Raw genomic sequence first — 26,441 nt, 5'->3', positions numbered from 1 at the left:
TTGGGGGCAGCATGATCAACGGGATGTAATTTTACACTCTGAGAAGTTCACATATAAATAAATCTGTACCACCTTTCATCAGACTGCTGTGCTAATTTTTACAAAGGACAACACATGTCTAACCTTACGGGACGCGAGCAATTCCTTCTTCAAGTTGCTATCAAGAGTCACTCATGTCAGAAGGGGGAGGCTGGCCCTTCTGATGCGTCCCTAGAATTATCTGGCCGCGTCTGTCATTCTGGGGGCAGGAAAAACGGTGGACTTTCCGTTAGTGGTGAAGTTGTCAAGTGCCGTCAGCCGAGTCCACCAGGCGACGGGGTCACGGGCGGCCTGCGGGAGGGGACGCGGCGTGGGGCGCTCCCACCTGGGCGGCGCAGGAGGCCCCGTCTTCACCAAGCAGCCCTAACTCTCAGCAAACTTAGGGTTCATGACTGTCGTGGTGGCGCTCTTGAAAAGGGGGTTGTCCTGGTGAGAAAGCAAGCGTGACTTGTCAGCGCGGGGGGGATGAGCTGCGAGGGTGGGGTGAGGCGGCTCGCGCTCCCGTGGGCGTGCCCTCGGCGCACAGGTGGGAGGCGCGCCTTTGCGGGGCCCCAGGGCCACTCACGTTATTCCACTGGGACTTCAGCTTCTCCTTCTCGAAGCGCTTGTACTCCCTGAGGTCACTCAGGTGGGTCAGGACCTTCCAGATGCCCAGGAGGAGGAGGCCGACGAGCACGACGCCCGCCACGGTGCCCCCCACGATGGTGGCGACGTTGGGGCCCTTCACGCACTCTAGGCAAGGAGGCACACACGCGGGGGCGTCAGGCCCGCCCATCCCTGCACGGTGTCGGCGCTCCACTGCTGGCTCTCAGTGACAGGCAGTGAGCAAACCGGCCCGGCCCCGGCCCCGGCCCCCAGCCAGGGAGGGTGCAGAGCTGGGCACAAGGCCAGGCCGTGTGGGTCCAAATGAAATTGAGAGGCCCTTCGTTCATGGAGAAGGAAAGGGGGCCGAGGGGGCCAGTAAGTAACCAAGGCCAGACCCTGGCCTCCCACCTGGACAGCCAATGACCCAATCGCTGGAACCTAGCCTAACCCACGTTGGATCACAGTTTAGGGGTGGGCACTCTCCTCGTAAAGGCATTCCCAGGGGAACCAATGGCAGCAGCCTTGGGAATGAGGGGGGTGGGGTCCCAGTGCCTGAGGGGCTGCACCCAGCCTCCCCCTGAGCTTGGGGGAGGGGAGGCTATGGACTGCAGCACGCCTGCGCGGCGCCTGATCAAGGCACGATGCTCAGCGTGAGCCCGTCTGCCCAGCTCGTGGGCACTGGGGTTCGCTGGCACTCCCCCCCCACCATCCTGGCCTCTCCAGGGAACCTCCCTCCCTCACAGAAGTGGAACAACTTAGCCAGCACAAAGCCAGACCTGACCCCACACGTGCCTGTTAAAACACCCGGGGACAGCTGTCTGCACCAGCAGGCTGGGCTCTGCCGCCCTGGTAACAGACAAAGGGCTTGGGCTCTATCTGCCTTCCTGGGGGTCCTGTCGTGGGGAGGGGAGCTGGGAGCAGGTCTCAGTCCTGTAAGGTCCCCGGGGTGGGCTGCTGTCCCACGTCTGCTGCGCTCACCCCAGAGGCCGGCCTCGAGGCCTGTGCCCCACCCCCGCAGCCTCTCTGAGCAGTAAAGGGGCGGGGGTACCGAGAGCTGGTGTGTCCACACGGCTCCCCGTGCTGCTGCTGTAACCCTCAAGCCCATCCCCTCGTGGGTGTGTTACTCTAAGTCCCCGCGTCCCACACACGCTTTGCCATTGTCCACTCAACCTACCTCCTCAACACTGACCTACCCTCCGACCCTACTTGTTGCCCTTCCTCCTGATCCCGCCCAGAGTTCCATCCAAGGGCAGGCTCTGTCCACGCCGCCCCCAGGACCCCAACCCCGCCCTGCTCAGTGCCCGGACTGGGCAGTGGCCCTTCCCAGGTCTGCGCCCGGCCTGTGAGAGCACAGCGCACTCCTCTGAAAGCCGGCTGGCCCTCCGGTGTGTCTGGGAAGAGACATAAGCCCAACCCCTCCCACCCCGCCCCCGCCCCCGGCCTCACAGGGGCCCAGTAAGAGCCCAGCCCAGCACCTCTGACCCTCTCATGCCCTGGTCTCAGCTGCAAGCGTCCTCTTCAGAGAGACCTTCTGACCTCTGAGACACGCCCCGCCAGCGTCTTTACCCCTGGGAACCAGTTCATGTGTCCCCACCCCGTGTCCCGGGAACCTATGAAGACAGAGTCAGCCTCTGGGACCCTGGCGAGCCGGGCGGCGGCCCCTGGGGAAGCCGGCTCCGGCTCCGCGGGCCCCTCCAGGGCCAGGGCCGGATGTGGGTCCGGCGGCCCCAGTGGTCCCCTGGGCCGGCTCTCGGGGCTTGCGCTCCAGGCCGCGCTCAGCGCCAGCGCTCCGGGAAGCGCCCCTGCGGGACAGCCGGCCGCCCCGGAGCAGGGCGCACGGCGGGCGGGCTGAGCGGTGCGGGGACCCGGTCCTGACCCCACCCATCCGGGCTCACCGCGCGTGTCGTTCACGTGCACGTCGTATCTGTCCCGCCCCTCGCGCTGCAGCAGGGTGTAGGTCATCCAGCAGCCCTCGGAGTCGCGCTCCTTGCACGTGCGGCCGGGCAGTGGCCTGGGCAGCAGCTTCGTCTCCCCGCACGCTGCGCTGCAGTTCTTGGCGAAGGGGCCCTGGTCGAACTTCAGACACTCGGCGCAGTTGCTGCGGGCGAGGCGCAGCGTGACCGCGGGCAGGAGGGGCGGGGGCGCGGGGCCCGGGCCACCCGGAGCTGCGGGGCCGTCCTCAGCGCCCTGCGCCCCGGGTCCGGCCAGACGGCGGTTTTCCCGGGCCGCGGAGGCGCGAGGCGGGCGGGGCAGCGGGATACTCACGCGTAGCGGGCGCAGGGCGCGGGGCAGCCCGGACACTCGAGGCACAGGGGCGGCTGGTAGCCGGGGTCGCACTGGCACACGTTGCAGCGGCACCGGCCGCGGCCGCTGCACTCGACGCCATCCAGGTTGAGGCAGCCCTTTGTAGACTTGAGGCACTGGCACGCTGAGCCCTCGTGGCCGTTGTGGCACCTGCAGGTGCCACAGAAGCAGAGCCCTCGCTCTGGAAGACAGGGGCCCCCGCAGACTCAGCCCCGCCCGAGCCCCAGCCCGAGCCGCCCCCCGCAACCGCCCCAGGGGCGGCTGAGGCTCCGCCGGTTGGTCTGTTCCCCGCGCTCACTCTCGCCCCCGCAGACTTGGCCGTCGTAGCGCTCGCAGTTGACGTTGTCACACTCGCAGAACTGGCCGTAGATCTTCTTGTTGGGCACATCGCTTGTGTGGCACACGCACTGCCCGCAGATGCAGTCCCCCAGCCCCGAGCAGATGATGGAGCCGTTGTCCTTCCGGCAGCTTCCCTCCAGCTCCTGGCTGCTCCGGCCCTGCGTCTGGCACTCGCAGTTCTTCCCTATGTAGCCGGCGTCGCACCTGCATGGGAGATGTGGGGTCAGGGCCCTCCCGCGCGGGCTCTGCCGCGGCGCGCCTGCGCGGGAGGCGGGGCCGCGGCCGCACCTGCAGACTCCGCACTCCATGGAGCCCCTGCCGCCGCAGAGGTTGTGGTCCCGGCTCGCGTCCCGGCACCGGCACTTGCACTGGGGGAGGACCCGCACAGTCACCGTGTCCGTGAAGCCCAGCGCCCGGATGACGAATGACTGCTCCTGGATGCACTCTGTGGCTGTGACCTTCACCTGGAAGGTGATCTGTAGTGGGAAAGCAGGGCTCAGGTGAACATTGGACCCCGGGCACACAACCCTGCTCCCACCTCCTCCCTGGGCAGCGTGGACAAGGGCACGGCCTAGCAGGGTGAGGATCAGCGTCCTGGGCTTCCAAGCATGGAGGGGACCGCCTCTGCTGGGCCCCCAGGGGAGTGCATGTCGGTGGGGGGAGGGAAGGACATGGACACTCCAGGTGATTCCAGGACTTGGGAGGGGAGATGACGGAAGAGAGGATGCAAGTTGGAAACTCAGAGTCAGAGATGCTGGAACATGCCCCCCAGCCCTCCTGCAGCTCCCCCCCGCCATCCTCTGGTGGCCTGGACTTGAGCAGGGATGTCTTTAGAATACTTTTTTTTTTCTGCGGTACACGGGCCTCTCACTGTTGTGGCCTCTCCCGTTGCAGAGAGCACAGGCTCCGGACACCCAGGTCCAGCGGCCATGGCTCACGGGCCCAGCTGCTCCGCGGCATGTGGGATCTTCCCGGACCGGGGCACGAACCCGTGTCGCCTGCATCGGCAGGCGGACTCTCAACCACTATGCCACCAGGGAAGCCCTAGAATACTTTTAATCTCACATCCCTTTAAAAAAATTTTAGAATGACTCTGTAAATGATGTATATTTTCTCCATGTATTTTGTCCCGAAGCCTGGAGGCTAAGATGCCAAAATCGCACAGGAAGTCCTAGGTTCTGCATGTGGGGTTGTATTCTGACCCCGAAAGCCCAAGGGGAACCGAGCGGGCAGGGCAAAGTCCCCGCCACTCACACAGCACTGCTGCTCAGCCAGCACTGAGCTTCAGGGGGCACCAGCTCGGCCACGGCAAGCCTCACTGCAAATCAACGTGAGTGAATCTCCAACCCGTATGTGAAGACAGAGCAGAAACATCAGGGAAGTAAGCAATCAGTCACAAGATTGAATAAATTCCTGTCTGGATCACCCCGTATGAGGGGGACACATTTCACTAAAAAGTCCCACACATTTAGTAAGTCACATAGTTGAAAGAATTCCGATGTCGTTTAGAAATAAAAGCAAGTATTTTGCTGAATATTAATTCACAGCTGGAGAAAGGAAAAGTTTAATTGTTCTGGTCACGACAAATTAAAAATATCAGGGACATAACTCAGTGCCTGTTTATAATCATTTGTGTGGCCCCTGCTTCAATGTGTTTGTTAAAAAACAAAAACACAAAAATCAAGAAAATCAAAGCAAAGCAGATGCCCCGTGTAGAAGGAACGCCCTTCTTAGGCGGCTGGCGCTGTACCCGGCATCTGCCCCCAGGGGGCGCTGCCGTCCTCGCGGCGGCCGGTGTACACCGGGCCGCGAACAGTGTGTGTGGATTTTCAAGGGAAGGAACTGCACCCGCGGTGGACTGGACCCCGCCTCTTGCTGGTCCCTGTGAAGCCGTGTGCCGGGGTGCACCCTCCCTCGCTGTCCCTGGGGGAGCCCCTTCCAGAGGCCGGGAGGGAGCCTCACCGGCACGTTGATCTGGACGCCGTCGCAGTCCCCTCTGGGCTGGTCCACCTTCGATACCCCGTTACTGCAGAAGGAGTCGTAGGTGACTTTCAGGGTGTCAGGGAGGGTGTTGTGATCCAGAAAGACTCTGGAGGACAGTTTCTGTGGGCAAAGAGCACCGTGCTCAGGCTCATCCCGCTGTCCCCGGCCCTTCCCGCCCCTTCCCAGCCGATGGCCGGCACGCCTCTCATCCCCCTCCCTCCACCTGTGTGTCCACTGAGAGCTCCACGGGTGCCGGGTCCTGCACCCCATGCCACGGCCCCCGAGACAGGCCAGTGGAAGGGACAGACGTGGAGACACGTCACAGCCCTGCAAGAACGGGAGCTTGACCGTCCACCCACCACTGAAACCCCAGTGCGTGGCACAGGGTGGGAGCTGGAAAAACTGTCTAAGTGAATGAGAGAGAGCGAGACAGACCGTCAGACAGGAAGAGAGACAGAGAAACAGAGATAGAGAGAGACAGAGAGGTGAATGAGCCACTCACTGAAGGTGGCATCGTCGGTGCAAAGACAGAGCCCCCCCATGGGCAGCATCTGGAGTGTGGGAGGGCCTGCTCGGGGTGGGGGTGGCTAGGGCTCCAGGAGGGTACGAGCAGCAAACGGAGCTGCCTCAGTGGGGCTCTGACTCAATGCAGTGTCATCAGTGCTTACTGGGTGCTCCCAGCGAGCTGTGCTCGCAAGGCCAGCAGACCCTTTGGCTGGAAGAGGGCCTGATGCCTGTGTCCCAGGGGAGGCACGGAGGGCCTGGGGTGGCACCTACCACACCGTCAACGAGGAGGACAGCTGCCCTGGGGAAGTGCCCGAGGATGGCCCACAGAACGCAGGGGCTCTCCTCCCCAGACCTTCCTCCTGCTGGCCTGCAGCGGGGCAGCGTCTTGGCCGACTACCCGGGGGGCACTTACGTTGTAGGCGTTCTTAATAAGCTGGACTACGTTGCTGGAGTCGTCTGACAGCTCCCCGACTGCAGACTTGGGGATGATCTCCGTGAGCTTCTGTCAGGGAAGAAGACAGGTGGGCGTGGCCAGAACCCTGGTACCAGGACACCTCAGTATCCACCCAGTTTTGTAGTAACACCCCAGAGGGTTTCCTTCCTGCTTGCGAGCTGGCTCAGACAACCCTGCCCCCGATTTCTTACTGTATTCAGGTAACACAGCACGTGGTCCACTGTTGTGCAGGCAAACGTTTAACCACTGGCTCTCAGGAAGCGCACCCTGAATTGCAGCGTTTGCCGATTTCCTCAGTAGAAATACTCCACCCTTGCTGATTTCCCAGCACTGAAGGCGGAGGGTGTGCCTCGCCATGGTGAGATGCCACCCCAGGGACTTCCCTGGCGGTCCAGTGGTTAAGAATCCGCCTTCCAATGCAAGGCACACGGGTTCACTCCCTGGTCGGGGAACTAAGATCCCACACGCCAAGGGGCAACTAAGCCCGTGCGCCACAACTAGAGAGCCCACGCTGCAACGAAAGATCCCACGTGCCTCAAGATCTGACACAGCCAAATAAAATAAATAAATAAATACGTCTATTAAAAAAAAAAAGATGCCACCCCATCACACAGATGTGACAGGCACAAACAACCCAAGGGCACAGGTAATCGTGAAATGTGGCACAAAACCAGCAAGCGATGTGTTCTGAGCGTGTGAGCTGACCTAATCTAACTTTCACGATGGCTGTGTGTTAAACAACATTGTGGCAATTGGGTCTGGCAGGCGGGGCCGGCTGGTCCAGCGGCACCTCTGGGGTGGGCAGGCCGCAGCCCGAGGTCATGCAGACAAGCCTGGGGCAGCCTCCAGGGAACATCTGTGTTCCTGCCGCCCTTAGTTTAGCCCATCTTTCACGGGAAATTGCACCATCACTTTGTCTTGCAGAACCAAGGGTGGGTCACGTCCTGCCACAAAGCCCTGCTGTGACGCCCCAGAATGGAGTCCAGGCTCCTCCACAAAGCTCACAAGGACACACAGCCTGGCCACCCCACCTCCGGCCTCCGCCACCCTCTCCTCTCCTCCTCAGCCTCGGGACCCCCCCGGCCACCTGCTCTCCATTCGGTGCAGAAACACATACTGAGGAGGGTCCAGCGTAAGCTGCCCATACAGACTCGGGCCTCCTTGACCCCCCCTCGCTAGGAGCCCCGGGAGTGGGGTCAGGAAGCTAAGGCTCAGAAAGGCCTGGGACCTGCCCGGGGCCTTGTCCTTGCTGTTGGGGAGCAGGGCCTGGGGTCCGAGTCTCCCGTCTCCAGCTTCTACCCCATCACCACACTCCCTTCTGGGACACGATCCCTGCCCCTAATAGCAAATCACTGGGACCTGCTACCACCTGGCGAGGAGGAGACTGTCACGTCCCGGAACACGGTCAGGGACACGGCAGCTGCGAGGCCCTGACTTGCCAGCGCTCGGGAAGCTCATGTGGGTGGGTGGCCTCTCAGCGGCACCCGGCCACCAGCCTTGCTGTCCTTGTGGCTTGGCCAACACCCACTGCCAGCCCCCGGGGGGTCTTCCGGACACCCGCCCCTCCTCCCTCGGCATCCCCTGGGAACGCTGATGGCAGGCGCAGCTGGCCCCACTGGCAAACGCCCCACACAGGCACAGCAGGCCACAGGCCTCAGCAGGAAGGGGACCGGGACTTAGGGAAGGACAGGGGCTGGGAGGCGCTCCCAGCCCATCGCAGCCAGAGGCCACCACGCTGAGCCCGGCAGATGAGAGCACAGCAACTAAAACAGCCCCACAGTGACTGGGAGAAGGAGGAGGGATGAGAAACGCTCTACGACAAAGAAACTTCCCCACGAGAATTCCACGCCACAGAAAAATTTAGTATGAACAGCAATTCAGAAAAGTCGGGACAGACCCAGGTCTCCTGAGCCGTGAAGGAAGTGCTGTCACAGCTGCTGGGGGGCCCGGGCGCCTGCTGGTTATGGGGGTGTTTTCCTCGCGACACTGAGCCGTGCGCTGGGGGTTCCAGAGCCCTCCTGCGTACACCTTACACTGTGTGAACAGTGCTGACCTGCAAACGTATGTGGACACAAAACAAGGAACTTTCCGTGACGTGAAAAACGGGGTGTGCAGACCCAAAGGGTTTCGTTGAGGCAAAACCACGATTACTGAAGTGCAAGGACTTGTCAGTGTCATGCGGCCTCAGCTCCTCAGCAGCAGTGCTCACTCCCCGAAACTCGGGGCTGCTGCGTGGCCACAGCCCACGCACCCAGCCTGGAAGCAGAACTCAGGCCGTGGTCACCCTGGATTTGGTCACCATCCAGTTGCGACGCCTCTTCCTGCCGGATTGCTCAAGCCCGCTTACCTCGTACGTTGCCACCATTCTCTTGGTCACAGCGAAGATGGGCTGGATATTGCTTTCTGCCAGCTTGTGTGCCAGCTGGCCCACCGATGGGTAGTCCTAGAGAGGGCACCCCCGGTCAGATGGCTCCCAAGGCTGGGGACAAGCCATCCAAGCTGCCTGTCCGCTCCTGTCGGCAGAAGTGACGGCCCAGGGCGCAGAGGCTCCGCCTGCCTCCTGCTGTGATGGGGCCCGTTCCCAATGATGTTCGCAAACGCTCGCAAACGCGTAAGATGATGGGATTAGAAGGGAAACTGACAATATTGAAATACACTCAAGAAAATATTAAAAGCTGAGAAGTGCTTCCTGATCAATGCACTAAAAAAGAAATCCAGTGGCCAGTAGCCGCTCCCAGACATCCAAAGCGGAGGAGTGGTGAGCAGGGTTTTGCGGTGTCCGCACTGTGGGGCGCTGGCGAGACGCCTCTGCCTTCTCCGGGAGGCGGCATCTCAGACGCTGCCCCCAGCACAGTGGCACCCATTTTCACAACTTCACGACGTGCGCGATTTCGGGCAGAGGCTCACCGGAGCCTCAGAGGTCACATCCGTCCTGTCCCAGTCGGTGGGCCCCTGAGAGCTGCCACCAACACCCACCTCCAGTCTGCAGGCTGCAGGTGGAGGACCCCAAGGGTCACATCTCTAAAGTCCTCTGCAGTGCCTGGGCTTTACGACTCCAGGGTGCCGAGCATCGTCTCACAGCAGCCCTGGACCAGAGAATTCTGACCTCTTGGTGCCGTTCGAGTGCTTCCCCCAGAGCGAGGGCCCCTCCCCACCCCTCTGGACCCCGGGCTGGCAGTGAGCCTACCGCCCCCCCGCCCCCCAAGACACCGCCACACTCACGAATTCGTTGCTGCTTTTATACATGTTGTCCTCCAGGTGGCAGCGGCCATCGTTGGGAGTGAGGATGGCGCCCAGCTTCCCGTCTCCCGCAAAGTGGAAGCCGTCATCCGTGGCAAACACCAGCAGTCTGGTGACGTTGCGCCAGCCGATCTCCTCCTGACAAGGAGAGGGCAGGGTGACCTGCCTCAGCTTCCCCAGATGGGGCGGGGGCCAAGGCAGAGCTTGCCGTGCTCGCCTCGGGGCTGTGTGCCCCCCACTCCTGGGTTTTCTGGGGGGCAGGAGGACCAGAGACAGGGCCCAGCGCCCAGGGGGGCCCGACAAGTGTCTGTGGGACGACAAGCTCCCAGATGCCCAGGTGAATGCGTGGGACACCGAAGGGACAGGAATGCATGTTTACATTTGCATACTCTGTGGCCCAGTCAGCTCGGACCTGGGGCCACTTCCTAAGGGGACACTCCCAAAGAAGAAAAAGGACTTAGAAATGTTTATCTCACTGCAAACACAGAGGGAGGAGCCCACGGCCACCGTGATGAGGAGGTGACAGAGCCAGGGCGCACGCACATCGTGACCCGTGACGTCACACAGAAATGAAAATGCGTGTCTGCGACGCAGGACGGCGCTCCCAGGGAGCAGAGGGGCTGGAGGGCTGGGGTCCAGTCTGTGAAGGGGGCGGGCTGCGCGGCTAAACGTGGGTCGATGTGTTGCAACACGTCACAATACAGCGGCGGGACAGGACCATGTGGTGAGGGGTCAGCAGGGGGCAGGGGACGGCCGGCCCCGACACTTCAGCCACATGACTGTCGGGGGGCCTGGCCAGGACGCCCTCTGTTCCTCGAGGGGCGCTGGAAGTCGGGGTGATTCTACCGCAGGAACCGCCAGGGTTGGGTGGCTCAGGGGTCTTCCTTAACAGGACCATTTCCTTGTATTTAGGCTTCAGAAGGTTTGCACAGGGTCACAAGCTGCTAATAGTGGAATCTGTGGGTGTCGTGACGGAGGCCCCCGGGTCTGGAGAAAGCAGGGCAGGCAGGGGCCTCACCGGGCACGCGGCGACTTGCATCATGGCGTCCAGCCCACCCTCGGGGGCGTCCAAGTTTCCCGAGATCAGCTGCTTCCCGACCTCCGTCCGGAACTGATTGGAGTTGTCGGTGAGTTTCAGCACGTGCCGAAAGGCGAACGGGGCCTGGCACTCCTTCTCCTTGTTGGGGCACGGGTTCCGCAGCTTCTCGGGGTGCGTGTTGACGAAGGGGAGCACCGTCTTGTCCACGAAGGACCCAAAGCCTAGGGGTCGGGCGGCTGTGAGCCCCGGCTTCCCCACCTCATGCCAGAGGGCAGCGGGGGTGGGGATGGGGGCGGGGAGGAAGCAAGGTGGCCCTTGGGGGGTTGCACCAGGGACACTAGGTCTGGAGCCCTGGTGCCCTGCCCTCAGGACGTGGGGGCACAGAGGTGCCCAGGGTGGGGGCCTGGGGGGTGTGCAGGCAGCAGGCTGGCCGGGGCTCAGGGGAGGAGGGAGCGGACAGCTCACCGATGCGGCCGGACTCGGTGATCTCGTTGAGGGCCCGGAGCAGGTCGCCCCCCAGCTTCTTGACGTTGATGAGGTCGTCCAGCATGGAGTATGAGAGGTCCATCAGGTAGTACAGGTCGATGGGGTAGCCCTTGGCCCGCTGGAAGGTCACGTTGAACACAGCCGCCTGACCTGCGGGATTTGGGAATCGCGGGAGAGTGAAGGCCACCTCATCTAGCGGGGCTCGGGGGCACTGGTGCCCCCTGCAGGCCTCAGGACCCTCATGACCCCCACTCTCTGAGGCCTGCAGGTAAAATGCAGGGTGCCTACTCAGATTCGAATTTCAGATAAAGAGCACATTCCCAAATAGAAGACTATTTGGGCACAGAGATACTGAAAAGTGTTCGCTATTTATTTGGCATTGTTGACATTCAGATCCACCTGGATCTCCCTCGATCTCCCCGGCAAGGCCTTCTCTACCACCAGCCAGCAGGCAAATCCGTCCCGTCCCAGCAAGGGCTCCCTGGCCATCCTGGGGATACCCCCCTTCCTCAACCACATCCCGCTGGCTTCTGCGCTTCGCCGTCTTAATCACCACGTGTACCTGTAATTACTTGTCTATCTGTCAGTACGAATAGCCTGTGTCCCCAGCTCCCGGGACGGTGCCTAGCACACAGCTGGTGTTGGACAAAGACGTGAGGACTCGAGCTCCGAACCAAGTCCCCTCTGCCTGGCCCACCTTCCAGCACCAGCTCCCACGTGTGGCCGCCCCAGCCCTGCCCAGGCCCGCCCGCCACACCCCCCGCTGCTCCACCACGCCACCTTCCTGAAGGGCGTTTCTCAGAGCGCTAACAGGGAGCTATGTCCTGAACCTGGGTCCGTGGTCAAGTCAGGTGGGCAGCCCTGATTTAAATGGTTACTGGGGTTCCTTGGCTGCAGGACTTGTCAGAGCCTTTACTTTGCCAAGAGTACCTGGCCTTCTGAGAGTGTGACAAATGAGTGCTTTCCAGGTGGTTTGTTCTCCCTTGTAAAAAGGACACAGAACTCAGGGTTAAAAGAGAAACTGGGGGGGGTCCCTGGTGGCGCAGTGGTTGAGAGTCCGCCTGCCGATGCAGGGGACGCAGGTTCGTGCCCCGGTCCGGGAAGATCCCACATGCCGCACAGCGGCTGGGCCGGTGAGCCATGGCCGCTGAGCCTGCGTGTCCGGAGCCTGTGCGCCGCAACGGGAGAGGCCACAACAGTGAGAGGCCCGCGTACCGCAAAAAAAAAAAAAAAAAGAGAGAGACTAGGCACCAGCCGCAGACGGGGTTCTTGGGGGCACCCTCCCCGGGGCAGAGAGAAGAGCTCAGACTGGTTCCCAGCAGTCCCAGGGCCTCGCCCAGCCCACCTGGCTGTCTGACCTGGACACATGGGATACGCGGCCATCAGGGGCTGGCTCACCCCCAGCCGAGGCCAAGCCTACCTGGTCTCAGGTAGAGTGTCACTTTCTGTGGGGACAGCTGCTTCTGGCCCCCCACCTGGTCCTCCTGGGTCGTGGCGTGGCTCCTGGGGTCGATGATGTCATCCGACGCGCAGCCCTTTGACAGCAGCTGCTCCCGCGTGTCACAGCGAGTGGAGTCAGGCTCCCCTTGCCCCGTGAAGTTCTGGGGGAGCCAGGGGTCAGGGGTCAGGGGCAGAGAAAAGATGGGAGCCCACACTGTGGATGCTGTGCGAAGCTGACCCCCTCATCTGCACCGGATTCAGGTCAGGAGTCCCGGTGGCAGCGGGACGAGGCAGGGGCTGGGCGGCCTCCAGAGGACCTGTTCACGAGGCTTCGCATCCCAGGAGAGCCCGCGAGCGGGCAGAGGCGACTCAGGAACCAACGGCTCCAGCCCCAGGTGGAGCCACGGGGATTCTCCGCGGCCCACGGAGCACCTGGCCCAGGGTTTTCAGGCCCTTGGGCAGCGTCAGCAGCACCGGACGAAGGAGGGAGTGGTTCCCTCCCAAGGGGACGCGAGCGCCCCTCTTGGCCCACGTGTCATCCCCCAGGCACCACGCGGATCCGGAATACAGGCCAGGGCTCTGGGCCAGGCAGCTCAGAAGGAAACAGGCCGGAGGGGAGCGTGGGGGTCCTGGGTCTTCCCTCGTGACCACTGTGCCCCCCACGAAGGCCCCCTGGATGTGGACACGGCAGGGAGAGAGAAGCGGCCGCAATCGGAGGGTCCTGCTCTCGGCTTCCTCCGACAAAAGAAGGCTCGAGAGAGCAACCGCCGGCAGGAGACCGGGCAGGTGCAGGGGGCGTGCCCAGCGCCGGGGCGGGGCCAGCAGAGGGGCGGTGCTTCCTGAGCTGCCTCTGAACTGTCCTCGCTTTCGGAACCCTATGAATGCTTTGAGTACTCCAGAAAGAAAATTAACAGGAATGGAGAGGGAAGAAACCCCTAAAATGGAATCCACGGGAAACCATTGAACCCGACTGCATTTCAAATGCTATGATAAACTCAGGAAAGGGAAGGGAGGAATTCACCCTGAGGACGGACTTTTTAAGCCGGCACTATGACCGCACCCCAACAAGAGGAGACAACACAGATCACACCCGATTTCCCCCCTGCAGTGCTGCAGGTAGCAACTCTGTAACCACTTTCTGTGAATCGTAGGATTAAGAAAATGGGGAAGTGTATTGCGGATGCTGGGAGGCTGGCTTCTCATGAAGGGGAACCAGGAACCCTCAGAGAAATGTCTGAGTCCCTAGTGGGGGCGAGGAAAGTGCAGACGGGCCTGGAGCTCTGCCGATCCCAGAGAGTAAGAGAGCTCAGGAAGTGATGCTGGGGCGTGCTAACAGGACACAGGGCCAGCCTGGGGGCTCCCAAAGTCTAAACGGGGAGCACTTCGAGCTTCAAAATGGCAAAATGAAAGTGATAGCTTATAAGCTACTGAATAAAATAAACATCTACGGATTTACACCGATGAGAGAGACAGAGAGAGGGAGGTTGGGGGAAGGAAAAATTCCTCCTTACATTAGAAGCCATTAGAAGGAGTAATGAACAGGAATGTCACCATTTTGCAACCGTCCCAGTGAGAACTGATTCAGGCAGCCAACACCAACAGATGCTCAGGTTAGTGGGTGTAAGCCTGATGGGAAGCAGAGTATTTCCTGGCCTCGGAGTATCTCCCCACAAATTACTTACTATTGCAAAAGGGAAATAGTGACGTCATGGTGGAGAGCCTGGCAGACGCCACCTCAGCTGAGTGGTCCAGGCTGCATCCCCAGTATCAGGACGGAGTGACAACAGGAGCCCTGCACGGGGTTCCTGCCAAAAACGCACACCCTGGGCTGAATCAGAGGCAGGCCAGACAAACCCGTAGGAGGGGCATTCTGCAAAACTGCCGTGAACTCCTCAGAAATGGCAAGGATGTGAAAGACGAAGAAAGCTGACGAATGTTCCAGATTCCAGGAGATAAAGAGACATTTGGATGCAATGTGTGGTCCTGGATTATAATATTGACCAGTGGGGTGGGTGTGGAGTAGGGTGGGAGGGGGGGATGATATCAAAGACATTATTGGAACAATTGGAAAAATTTGCACAAGGTGTGTAAATTTGATCAGAGTAAAGTACCAGGTTAAATTTCCAATCTTTGATAAATGCATTGTGGTTTTGTAAGTGAGTACCTTGTTCTCGGCAAAGTCCCTGGAAATATTAAGGGACAAAGGGGTTTGTGTCTGCAACCTACCCTCAAACAACTGAGAAAAAAAAAATATGAGTGCATGTGTGTGTTTCCAAACAGACCTGTGGTGTCAGAACCTCAGGGACCCCCATGAGGAGGGCGTGGTCAGCATCTGGGGGTGCCTAGGGAAGGGGTCCTCCCCAGGAGGAGGTGGAGCTACCCCACGTCCTGGCCTTTGCCTTTCTTCCCAGAGGGTCTCACAAGTTAAATATGAAGTAACTAAGGACAGCAGAGAGTCAGGTTTCCAGCAGGGAACTTCCCCAGTGCTCCGTGTTCTGGGAGCGGACAGCGGGGCACATGGGCGGGCGGCAGCTGCTGCCTTCCTGCTGCAAGCATCTCTGCCTTGTCTCTGGCCAGGGCTCCTGCCTCTGGGGCTCGGGCGGCACCTGTCCAGACCCAGCGGTTTCACTCTCCGGTCTGCCTCCGCCAGGCTGCCTGGGGACATGCTGAGTCTGCCTGTCTGTCTCTGACGGCACCGTGTCCCTGGGCTGCTTCTGCTCCACTAGAAAGCAGAGTGCTGACACTCCTGGAGGCAGCAGTTCCAGAGGCAGAGAAGAAGGTCCAGCCCGGGAGGAGGGAAGGGGGGAGGGCAGGCCAGGCGCGAGGCCCCTCGGGGCGGCGGACAGCGCTCAGTGAGGCCCTTACCAGCTTCTGGCACCAGGCGCAGCCAGGCCCTGACTCGACGCAGTCCCGGCAGGTGCTGACTCTGTACTTGGTGCACTCCTGGGACAGGACTAGGGGAGAGGAGACAGGCTGGGGGGCGTAGCCTGTGGCAGGCACTGGCCGACCCCCACAGAGACAGCAGGCCCTCCAGGGACTGGGGTGTGAACGGGGTGGTGGAGAGGACCAGGAGGGAGGGAGGAGACCGGGGCCCCAGGGGAAGCGGCCTCCAGGAGGGTGGGCCCCACGGTGGGCGGGGGAATGGAGGAGGGCGGCAGAGCAGGGCCCTTCCTGAGCCTCCACCAGGGGACTTGGGGGCAGGAGGGTGCCAGGGCGGGTCCCATTCCTCCCATGAGGAGCTATCCCCGCGGGACTCACCAGACCGGAGGGCGAGCAGGCTCCCCAGGAGCAGCAGCTGGGGGCGCTGGCGCAGCATGTCCTGTGGAGGGGAGGGGGCGGTGACTGGGCCTGGGACCCCAGACCCTGGGCCTAGAGACGCAGTGCTGGGCGGGCCGTCCCTGCTGCCGAGGGGTGCTCAGCGCTGGGGCGTAGCCAGAACGGGTCAGTCTCCCCGATCCCCCTCAATGGGGCTGTGCCGGCCAGCGGGAGAGGACGGCTGAGTGGGGCTGCGTGCACTCCACGCAGCTGAGCCCCCAGCCCCCGAGGACCAGCAGGGAGTGGGTCTCCTCACAGTGACATACGCACACAAGCTCACACATACACACTCACCACGCGTATGCACACACACGCGCGCCCAAGGTGCCGCGCTCCGGGTCAGGGCCCCGCGTGGCCTTCGTGGCCCCGAGTCCTCAGTGACTTGAGCTGAGCTTGGAGCAGAGGCTTGGCCGGCCCAGGCCTCCTGGGAGGAGGGTGAACCAGGACTTGGAAGAGAAGCCAACTCTGAGCACCTACCGGCGCCAGGACTGTGCCAGCTGCCCGCTGGGCGAGGATGTGTAATCGGGCAGGACATCTGGGGCCTGCCTGGGACAGACCCCTCCCCCCACATCCTCTGCCTGCCTCTTGTCTGTAGAAAAGCTTAGTCTCCCAGGCCTCCCCTGACTCACAAAAGCCTGGCTGGAGAATTAACGATTGAAAGGATGTGAACACTTTCAGTTGGGCCAGGAGAACTGGTAAGAATTTAAACAGTAAATCAGCCATACGGCGGTCACAGAATCTTTAGTTCCTCCTGGAAGTACCCAGATAACGAACAAACGGTACCTGATGCACATCCTCTGCTGTTTCACAGATGCTAAACCCCTACCAAATGGGAGAAGTTAATTGCACAATGACCATGAACGTGTAGCCCCCAGACCTACTGGAGCCTAAGGATTGATAAGGTGAACCTCTGTGACCCTGCCTTGTTACCTCACCATCGGCCAATCAAAGAACTGTGCACGAGCTGATCGCATACCCTGCGACCCCCCTCCCTCACCTGGCCTTTACAAACGCTTTGCCGAAACCCTTTGGGGAGCTCGGGGTTTCCTGGGCCTGAGCTACCCGGCTCCTTGCTCGGCCCTGCAATAAACCTTTCTCTGCTCCAAACTCCGCTCTTTCGGTTTGTTTGGCCTCACTGTGCGTCAGGCACTCGAACTTGGGCTGTTTGACAACAGAAGGGCCCGCAGAGCCATCACCTGCTGTGCCCGAGGCCACGAGCTCTAGGTGACCGTTACTGAGCTCTTCTTCGTCCACACCTGCTGGGCCTGGGGTAAGGTGTGGACAGGGTGTTGGGCCACCACCGGCTGGCCCTGATGCTCCCAGAGGCAAGAGCGTGGGGGCGGGCTGGAGGCCTGGCGCTGGAGCTCCGGTCTTGGAGGTGGAAGCAGCACCCTCCCCCGGAAGTGCCCCAAGGGACCCAGGCTGGGCCCAAAGCAGCAAACATCCTCCAGGCCAGCTCCCGGGAGGGGTGGCAGCGCTTCGTGGGCCCGCGAGCCCCCACGTGTGAGAACCTGTAGGGCTGCTGCCTTTTAATCTGACGCCAAGAGAGCAGAGAGGGTGCTGAGCTGCCAGCAAACCAGAGGCAGCAGGCAGGAAGGGGGGGGGCGTTATCCGCAACCAGGATCAACAGGCTCACCCTGAATACCTGCAAACGCCAGCTCCCCTCCCCAGCACACTGCTCGGTGCTGGGCCGGCAGATGCTCCCACCCAAGGTCCACTTGTGGCGAAGACCATGTGGCCCCTGCCATGGTGGCCTCTGCCGTGGCCTGTGGGCTCTGGGTGCACCTGGAGGTGGGTCCTGCCCTCGCCTCTGCTCTCCCATAACCCCTGCATGTGTACCAGCGGCTCTGGGGTGGAGGAGGGTCCCAGGGGGTCCCATGGGGGGACCCGGTGCTTAGAGGTCCCGCCCAGCCCCACTCTCCGGTCTTTTGGGGGTGACCCCGCACCCCGGTCCCCACCAAGCTTGTAACCAGGAGCTAGAAGTGTCATAACAGAACAGACCCCTTCCCTCTTCTTTCCTGTTCCGGTCAAAAGCAGAACTTACGCCCTGCTCTGGCTTCCGGGGTCACAGAGCGGGAGCTGGGAAGGTGCTTTCAGTTTACTCCACGCCCACCCACTTGCGAAAGCCCCGTGTTGCCCCAGAGCCCTCTGGGTCCCTAGCATATTCCGCAGCCGGACGCCCCGCGAGGCCCGCGCGTGCTCACTGACCCCCCGGCTGACCCGGGTGCCGCCGGGCCCAGTCGGCCTCAAGATAGCACCCCACTTCGGAGGCAGAGGCTGCTCCCAGTAGAGGTCGGGGAGCCCCCGCCCCAGGCGCCCCAGCTGTGCACGTATCCGGCGGGGGGGCCAGTCCCGCCAGGGGTGGGGAAGGCCCTCCAAAAGCAGCTCGATGCCCTTTCCTGTGGCCACGGACCCCAAACAGTCACAGCAACCACAGGCAAACCCCGACCCTCGCCTGCGGAAACCGGGGCCCCGGCAGCGGCAGGATGCGGACCCGGTGCCGCTCACAGCTGGAGCATCCTCCCACGCGGTGGGGAGCGCACCTTGGTTACGGCAAGAAGACCCACAGGCCATGGGAGGGGTGTCGCCGCTCTCTCTTCCCCCTTAAGCACTGGGACTCCCGCCGCGCCCGGCTCCGCCCCAGCCCCAGCGCCCACGGCCCCTCGGGGGCAGGACGCCTGCACACGCAGTGGCTCTGGGAGCTCGGAGCGCGGAGCCTGCAGCCAGCCCTCCTCTCGGCCCCGGGCAGGGGTGCCAGCGGACATGCCCGGCGGCCAGGACTGGCCATCAGAGGCCCCGATGCCGCAACCATCATGGCGGGGCCTCACAGACCGAGGCCTCCTCTGGGTGTCGTGCTGGGGCCCGGCCCCCTGGACGGCGCAGGGCAGTGCCCGTGCCCGGGTCCCCGGCTGCCCCAGCGGCATACTCTGCCTCGGCTCCCTCTGCGTGCCTGGAAGGGCTTGCGGGCCTGGTCCCGCTCTGGGGGAGGGCAGGCTCGGGCCGCCCTCGTGAATGTGAGGCCCCGGCTCAGCTGGGACAGCTGATCCGATAGCAGGGAGGAGGGCGCGGGCTCCAGCTGGGCCACCCGAGCCCAGACCTGCAGCACCCTCCCTGCCACCCCGACGGCCCCGAGGCTGCACTCTCCCCAGATCTAATGGCAGCCCCGCCCCAGGACTCAAGGTGCAAAACCCCAAGTCGAGGTGGCTTGAGAAACCCAAGGCCCCACGGGCCTGTGAGGACATTCCGTCAGAGCTACCCTTGAGCCTGACCCTGCCCGGCAGGGGGCTGCTGGCGCGACCGAGTGCGACTGCAGGAAGTGGCGCATCCCCGCGGACCCCGGGCACACTGAGGATCACCCTTCACGATGAATAAAGCTCTGAGCGTCGGGGTCCGTCAGGGAACACCAGAAGAAAAATAGGATATATTCCTTCCAAATCCCACGCACTCCACAAAAGCCCACAGTCCCTATTTGGTAAAAGACAGAAGAGAAAGAGGAAACATCAAAAAAGAAAGAAAAGTTGAAGAGGCAGAGGGAGGCCCCACGTCCGAGGCAGGGTACGCTGCTGTCAGATGAGGCTTGCTGTCCAAGACGAAAGCTTTGCCGAAGTGCAGACCCTCAGACAAGGCCCTGCGGGGCCCCAGGACTCACCGAGCGTCAGGACTTTGCGTCAGAGCCTGCCCTTGACCGTTCAAGGTCAGACCATAAACCACCTGGTGCTGGTTTCCAAGAGGCACGCCAGCAAGTGACAGGAACAGAGATGCTGTCAGGAAAAGGTTACAAGAGGGGAAGGCAGGGGTGCGGTATGCATCCCAGGAGCTGAGGGTGCCAGGCTGCTTCATGTAGAAAAAGGCCAGTGTTGACAATGGATCTAAAATAGGCATCAACCTTTTAAAACCAAAAGACAAAGTTAGGATGTGGTCGTTTCTGTTTTCTGTAAAGACAAAAAAGAATTGGACAGAAGCGGATTCCAGTGGGGGCTGGAACCCCTCCCCCCACCCCCATCCCCGCCCCAGGTCACGGAGTTTCCAGACAGATCGGAAGACGAGGGCAGAGGGGGTTGAGGAAGATGCCACCCACGTGTTCTCTGAACCCACACATTCTCGGCCCCAGGAGAATCCACTGCACGTGTTCGTCACTGCTCCGTTCACCACCCGTGAAGGCTGATGGCAGAAATTTTTAGGGCCGCAGTTTCTGACCAAATGGAATAAAATGAGGTGCCCCCCCAACACACACATGTTAATTAGAACCTTTAAAACACTCTGCTCAATATCCCTAAAGTCCAAGAGCAAATCAAATTTACACGTACAGACACTTCAGAAAAGAGACAGCGCAACTTCCTCTGTTCAACGGGTCCCCGATGGAGAAAGCAGCCCGAAGCCCTAAATGCTTTTCTGCCTGACGGAAGGGAATGATGATACACGTGCAGGATGGAAAGTTCAGACGTGAGAGGAAGAGCCACAAAGCTCAGGAAATAAGGGAAGGGAGGTGGGAAATACACAGACAGCAGAAAAAGTCGATGAATCCGAAAACAAACAAAAAAGCTAAAATTGATAAATACGACGAAAATCGTTTCTTTGGAAAAAGCAATAAAATGGGTCATCTGGAAGAGAGCATGTATGGCGGTCGCCAGGGAGCTTAGGAAGGGAAGAGGCAAGGCAGCAGTGAGCTGTGCACTGGCCTGTAAAATGCATCCAGAGCTTCGGGGACAGTCTGTGTGACCCTGGCCCTCGGGCCGGTGGCTGGGGGGAGGGAAGAGAGCAGCGGCCCCCAGACTCAAAGGCACCAGGCAGAGCACGTTCCCGGGAAGGCACGCGCCGTGGCAGTGCCCCCTCACACCATGGGACCCGTGAACCCAGGTTTAGCAAATAGAAATGATAAAAGCAATAGAAGAATGTGTATCTCAGAGTAAGGACACTCAGCATAAAAACTAAGGGAGAAAATACCAAGAGGATAGACTCAGACACCCTCGTGGTCCAGTGGTTAAGACTCTGCGCTCCCAGTAGAGGGGGCCTGGGCTCGATCCCTGGTCAGGGAACTAGATCCCGCATGCATGCCGCAACTAAGACCCAGCACAGCCAAATAAATAAATATCAAACAAAAGAAGAAGATAGACTCTAAGATGAAAACTCTAATTCGAAAAGATACATGCACCCCAGTGTTCTTAGCAGCAATATTCACGATAGCCAAGACATGGAAGCAACCTAAGTGTCCATCAACAGAGGAATGCATAAGGAAGACGTGGTGCATATATGCAACGGAATACTACTCAGCCATAAAAAGAATGAAATAATGCCATTTGCAGCAACATGGATGGACCTAGAAATTATCACACGAAGTGAAGTAAGTCAAAGAAAGCCAAACAGCATATGATATCACTTATATGTGGAATCTAAAAATGGATACAAATGAACTAATTTACAAAACAGAAACAGACTCACAGACATAGAAAACAAACATATGGTTTAAAAGGGGAAAGGGGGGAGGGATAAATTAGGAGTTTGGGATGAACAGATACACACTATTCTGTATAAAACAGATAAACAAGGACCTACTGTATAGCACAGGGAACTCTATTCGATATCTGTAATAACCTATAATGGAAAAGAAACTGAAAAAGAATATATACATAGGAAACTGAATCATTTTGCTGTATACCTGAAACATGGTAAATCAACTACGCTTGAATAAATTAAATAAATAAAAAGAAGACAAGCTCTAAAAACAAATTTTGTACCTAAAAAATTGAATAGATGAAAATATTTAGTATGTCTCATGCAGAAGGTGAATGGTAATCTTTGTGTCCAAGGAGATTTTAGAAATAATAACAAAAAGGCAAATACCCCATAGAAAAGGATCTTGTGAACAGATAATTCACAAAAGAAGAAATGCAGCTGTTACCAAACATTCGGAAAGGCCGCTCTGGCTGATAATTGGGCATCGTAAGCAAAATATCGAGATTCCTGGTCTAGCTGTCAAACTGGACACTGTTTTTAACATCCATGAGGCCCACCCAGTGGAACCTACATGGCATGAAAATGTGTGGACGGCTGCTCGCAGCTCAATTTTTACAATCAAAAGTCACTGAGCGGGAAAACAATACATGTAAATAATCGAAACAGGCCATGTTTCTTCTGTGTGGCGGCGTTATAAGTATTTTCAATTTTCTTCATTACTCTGGTTTGTATTTTCCAAACCTTCTACAATAAACATATATAATGATTTTCTTTTAAATTCACACATTTAAGAAAATCTGAACATCGTGGTGGTTGAGGAATTGCTTGGAGATGTCTCCAGATTCCTAAAGTGGTCAGTTTCTCTGTTCCCACTGCGGACACTTCTGAGGACAGTGACCCCCTGCTGGGACATCTGCTCATAGCTCGTTCGCTCACTCATTCATTCACTGAACATGGGCTGCCTGTCTGGCCCCTGGGCACTGCTCTCCCGGATTCTAGGATTCTGACCTCTGCCAAGACCTTAGGGCACCTCCACACCTCCCCCAGATTCCCATCGCACCCGAAAGCCCCACTGCTGCAGACACCAACGCGTGGCCACACCCATACTATTTAACAGTGAACTGGGGGTTTGCATCACTAGGTGTTCAGCAAGGACCCCCAGACCACCGTTGGATGCTTCCACCTGCAACAAATTCTAAAGCGTTTGTTTTGTCTTTTGTAACCATATACAAATAAAAATATGTTTACAAAAGAAATAAATTGGTGGAAGCACGGCTCCCGAGGGGCTGCCTTTCTGTGCGCCCCCAGCCCCTGGAGTACTGTGAGAGAACGCATGCCCCGTGCCCACGGAGGCCCGTCAGGCAGGAGCCCTGGCTCGCTGAGGTCTCGTCCGTCAAGGAGGCTGACCTCAGGCCCTGACCTTAGCTCCTCAGCCAGCAGGGAACCCTTCCAACTACTTCTGGCTGCAGCCCAGGGTGCGACACACCCAGACGACCTTCCCTCTGGAAGCTTCCAGAACAGCGGAATCAAGCCACATGGGTGCGGAGGCCTCTGCATCTCAGACTGGCCAGGTCTGAGCATCCGTGGGGCCTGACCCCACACCTGCCAATAGGAAAGGGGCCGTGGTTTGCTCTGTGACGACGCCTGGGCAGTGGCTGTGCAAGGCTGGGCCACAGCGCTGGGGACCACGGCAGACATGGTCAGTTCTCAAGGGAGCCTCAGCTGGTGGGTGGCGGTCCCTGCCTGGACAGGGACCCCAGATCCCAGAGGACCAGGGCAGGGCACTGCCCGTGGCAGCCACGCTGCTGGCCTGGCTACACTCTGCACTCACAGCCTCGATTCACCCGCAGCTGCCCCGGGGGTGGACCAAACCTGCTCCCTGTTCCTAGGGAGGGCTCTGAGAGGGTCAGCCCCGCAGCCACACAGCCAGGACAGACGCCTGACCCCGGGGCTGACACGCCCAAGTCTGCGCCCAGCTGCCGAGCGAGTGTGGACAGGTGACCCCCCCTCCGGACCTCAGTTTCCCCCCTTGTCACGGAGAGCCAAGGGTGCTGTGACGGTGAATTTCACGTGCCAACTCCGCTGGCTGTGGTACCCAGAGCTTTGCTCAAACCCTCGTCTGGATGTGGTTGTTTGCTGCAAAGGTGTTTCCAGACGAGCCTAACATTACGTAAGTGGACTCTGAGGAAAGCACATGGCCCTCCACGATGTGGGCGGGCCTCATCCAACCAGTCGAAGGCCTTAAAGAAAAGACTGATGTCCCCCAAGGAGGGGAGACCTCTGCCTCCAGACGGCCTTGGGCTCGAGCTGCAATGCACCTCTCCTCTGGGTCTCCAGCCCGCCCTGCAGATTTGGGGTTTGCCAGCCTCCACAATCATACAAGCCCCGAAATAAATCTCTGCCTCTACACAGACACACACGCACACGCACACACACACATCCTATTGGTTCTGTCTCTCTGGGGAGCCCGCACTACTACAGACCCCAACAAGAGCACCCCAGGCTCAGGGTTTTTCAGCACCACTTCGAGGTGAGCGGGCAGAGCCGTGCTTTCCTGCTCCGTGTGTTTCAGAGGCAGTGAGGGTACCGGGCTCCTGTTTCTCTCCACCCCCATCAGAGCCCTGCGGTGGCGGCACCCCACCCCTGGGCCTGCGTGACACGGTTTCAGACCTGGGCTGCGTGGGGTGCCGTGCTGAGCAGGGACCATGCCAGGGCTCACGCAGAAGCCACAGGGTCCGCTGGCTCCCAGGCACCCCCGACCCTGCTGCTCGACTGCTGGGAGGGTGAGCCGCCCGGACACCCCCAGCTTTTGGTCGGGGGGGGGGACCTTGGACCAGGCAGGAAGGCCTGCTCGGGTCACAGGCTGGCAGCTCAGGGACTCACCTGCACCTGCCATGTCCCTAAGACACCCACTCGTCAGCGGTGGGAGAGTCTGGAAACCCCCAGGCCCACCGAGGACTCCCCTCTACATGGGCTACCCTGCCTGGGAGGGGGAAGGCAGGCGCTCTTTCTGAGCAGCCTGGGGACCCCGCCTGCTGCTACAGCTGAATGTGGACTCCACCAGCCTGACGGGGGACGGGGGACGGGGCCCCAGCGGCCAGGCAGGTGACACGTGGCAGCATGGCTGGGACAGGTGGGTCTCGGCATCCCGGGGCCCATGGGACTCGGCACCTTCCCCCGCCAGCCGCGTGCTCCCTGGGGGCCTCAGTGCCCCCATCGGGCATCAGCTCTCCGCTCGGGCAGGTCTGGGTGATGACAGAACCGACACCCCATTTTAGGTCCAGTTTGTGCAAAGGGAAACGGACAGTGACCACACTAGCATCCCAGCCCTGCCCGCCTGGTGGTGTCACCGTGGCGTCACCAGGAGACTGCCTAGTGCTGGCGGGGAGCGCCGGACGGGGCTTCTCAGCTGGGGGCACAGTTATTAGCTGCGGGCAGCTGTCCCACAACGTGGGCTCAGGCGGGTCCGTGGGCCGCTCGCGGTGACAGGTGTGCAGGCCGCCGGACCCTGCCACCCAGGACTCTTCCTAGAGCTGGCGGGGCCCGAGTCAGGAGACGCCACTGCAGGCTCTGTGCTGCCCCATTCGTGGGGCGGAGCCTCTCCACAGCCCTGTAACCGGCGGAGCTCGGCCTGAGCTGAACCCGCGGGACCCTGTGGACGCAGACCCACACCTTCGCCCCCTCCAGGGAAGCGAGTTTTGAATTACAATTTGATATAGAGTCAGCTGGAGTGTAAATACGGGCCCATTTCGCAGATGGGAGGCCCAGCAGCAGGCCTATCTCCTGCCCACCTTGCCGGTGTGCAGACAGGCCTTTCCCATCCCCTGGACAGTGGTGACCCCTCTGCTGAGCTTCTTCAGGGCCCCGGCTGTCTGGGGTGTCTTCCCTCGTGAAATCCCCAGGAAGCGACCGTGACCGGCCCGGGGCCAGTCCGGCACAGTGCAAGCTGACAGCCGCAGGCAGACCGATCCACGCGGATTTCAGCGGAGAAACCCGAGGCCAGTGGAGCGGTGTCTGGCTGCGGGGCCGAGCCCCTCGAGAAATGTCTCCATTCACTCCCGTCGGGACAAAGCCCTGGGGCAGCCGTGAGTCCCCTCTCCCGGCGCTTGTCCAGGTCCTCGGGCCCCAGTCCCCCCAATCGTAAGGGGACAGGCCTCCAGGGGTCTGGTTGTGGGAGGTTTAGGTCACACACCCAATGCCTCACCCCCTAAAGCTTAACTGTCACCCAGCATGTTCACGTCGTTAGGCCAGAGCTGGTGAACCTTCGGGAGTCCCAGAGAAGCAGCAGACCCACCCCTGAGACAATGTACCACACACACACACACACACACACACACACAGACACACACACACAGACACACACAGAACACAGACACACACACAAATACACTCACATACAGACACATACATACACACACAGACACACACACAGACACACACAGAACACAGACACACACATACACAGACACACAGACACACAGACACACACACACACACACACACACACACACACACACACACACTGCTGGAGGACAGAACCACGCCGGCAACCACAGAGCTGTGAAGACAGAACAGGACCTGCTCAAGCAGGAAGTGGAAGGCGCAGCTGGGGAGGCCCAGGGACCCTCCTGCACAGCCTGGCTGTGCCGGCCCCGTACCCACCAGACAGCGGTTTTGCCTGTCCCCCAGCCTCCTCCTGGCTCTGCCCGGCCTCGCAGCCCCCGCATCAGGGCTCAGCAAGTGCCTGGGGCTTGTTGAGGGACCCTCACCAGGGGAGCCGAGGCTGGGGTCTGAGTGCATCCTCCCAGCGTGCCGGTCCCATCTCCTTGGTTACATCCCTCCCATCACCCCGCCACTAGCTCTGCCCACGGTGGGCTCAGCACTTCCCCTTGCCGGATCTCAGCTCAGGGGGCCTAGAGTGGACGATCCCAGGGTGTGTGACATGGACCAGGGCCGCCAGGGCCTCCGCAGGCTGGGCCCCTTGGAGCTGCCCGCCTTGGGAAGGGCAGCAGCCATGGCCGGGGGAGAGCCTCAGGGCTGAGCTGCTCCCCTTCAGAGGAACCAGCCCGGACACAGGGGGGCCTCTGTCCACTCACCTGCTCGATGCTCTGGAGTCTCAGCAGGGCTGGTCCTGGCTGGGCTGGCAGGGGCTTGGGCTCCGCTCTTCACCAGGCCGGTGCTGCAGCGGGTGTGGGAAGATGCCGGCCCGCCCGAGACTCCACTGGTGAAGGCGTGATGCTTCCTGTTCTAAGTCAG

At 60.3% G+C, this 26,441-nt stretch overlaps 1 protein-coding gene across 3 annotated transcripts; it reads right to left on the bottom strand.

Annotated features, from left to right (window-relative positions):
• On the bottom strand, positions 1-26,441 carry ITGB2 (integrin subunit beta 2). 3 transcript variants are annotated; one of them, XM_027078628.1, is made up of 16 exons: positions 26,282-26,441; positions 15,675-15,735; positions 15,282-15,370; positions 12,397-12,577; positions 10,956-11,126; positions 10,470-10,711; positions 9,434-9,589; positions 8,559-8,654; positions 6,170-6,259; positions 5,230-5,370; positions 3,556-3,743; positions 3,227-3,471; positions 2,890-3,109; positions 2,520-2,722; positions 605-771; positions 1-465 (listed from the first exon to the last, which is right to left on the bottom strand). In XM_027078628.1, exons 2-16 carry the CDS (start codon positions 15,730-15,732, stop codon positions 403-405), a joined length of 2,310 nt encoding a protein of 769 aa, XP_026934429.1. In that variant the 5' UTR covers positions 15,733-15,735; positions 26,282-26,441; the 3' UTR covers positions 1-402. The 3 variants fall into 3 exon arrangements, with proteins under 3 accessions (XP_026934429.1, XP_026934357.1, XP_026934511.1); XM_027078556.1 differs by lacking the exon at positions 26,282-26,441 and adding an exon at positions 17,377-17,568; XM_027078710.1 differs by lacking the exon at positions 26,282-26,441 and adding an exon at positions 16,026-16,044.

This window comes from Aethalodelphis obliquidens, unplaced genomic scaffold (genome assembly GCF_003676395.1).
Source record: "Aethalodelphis obliquidens isolate GAN/ISIS:26980383/991018 unplaced genomic scaffold, ASM367639v1 scaffold1, whole genome shotgun sequence".
NCBI classification, from domain to species: domain Eukaryota; kingdom Metazoa; phylum Chordata; class Mammalia; order Artiodactyla; family Delphinidae; genus Aethalodelphis; species Aethalodelphis obliquidens.
This window is presented reverse-complemented; position numbering and strand designations above follow the sequence as displayed.

Bases quoted from the DNA above. Each gene is read 5' to 3' on its own strand.
- ITGB2 (XM_027078556.1), bottom strand. From the start codon at position 17,553: ATGGGAGAGCAGAGGCGAGGGCAGGACCCACCTCCAGGTGCACCCAGA. The intron at 12,578-15,281 runs GTAAGGGCCTCA...TGGCTCCCCCAG, and splicing joins GCGCCTGGTGCCAGAAGCTG to AACTTCACGGGGCAAGGGGA. The intron at 11,127-12,396 runs GTAGGCTTGGCC...CAAATCCCGCAG, and splicing joins GACACTCTACCTGAGACCAG to GTCAGGCGGCTGTGTTCAAC.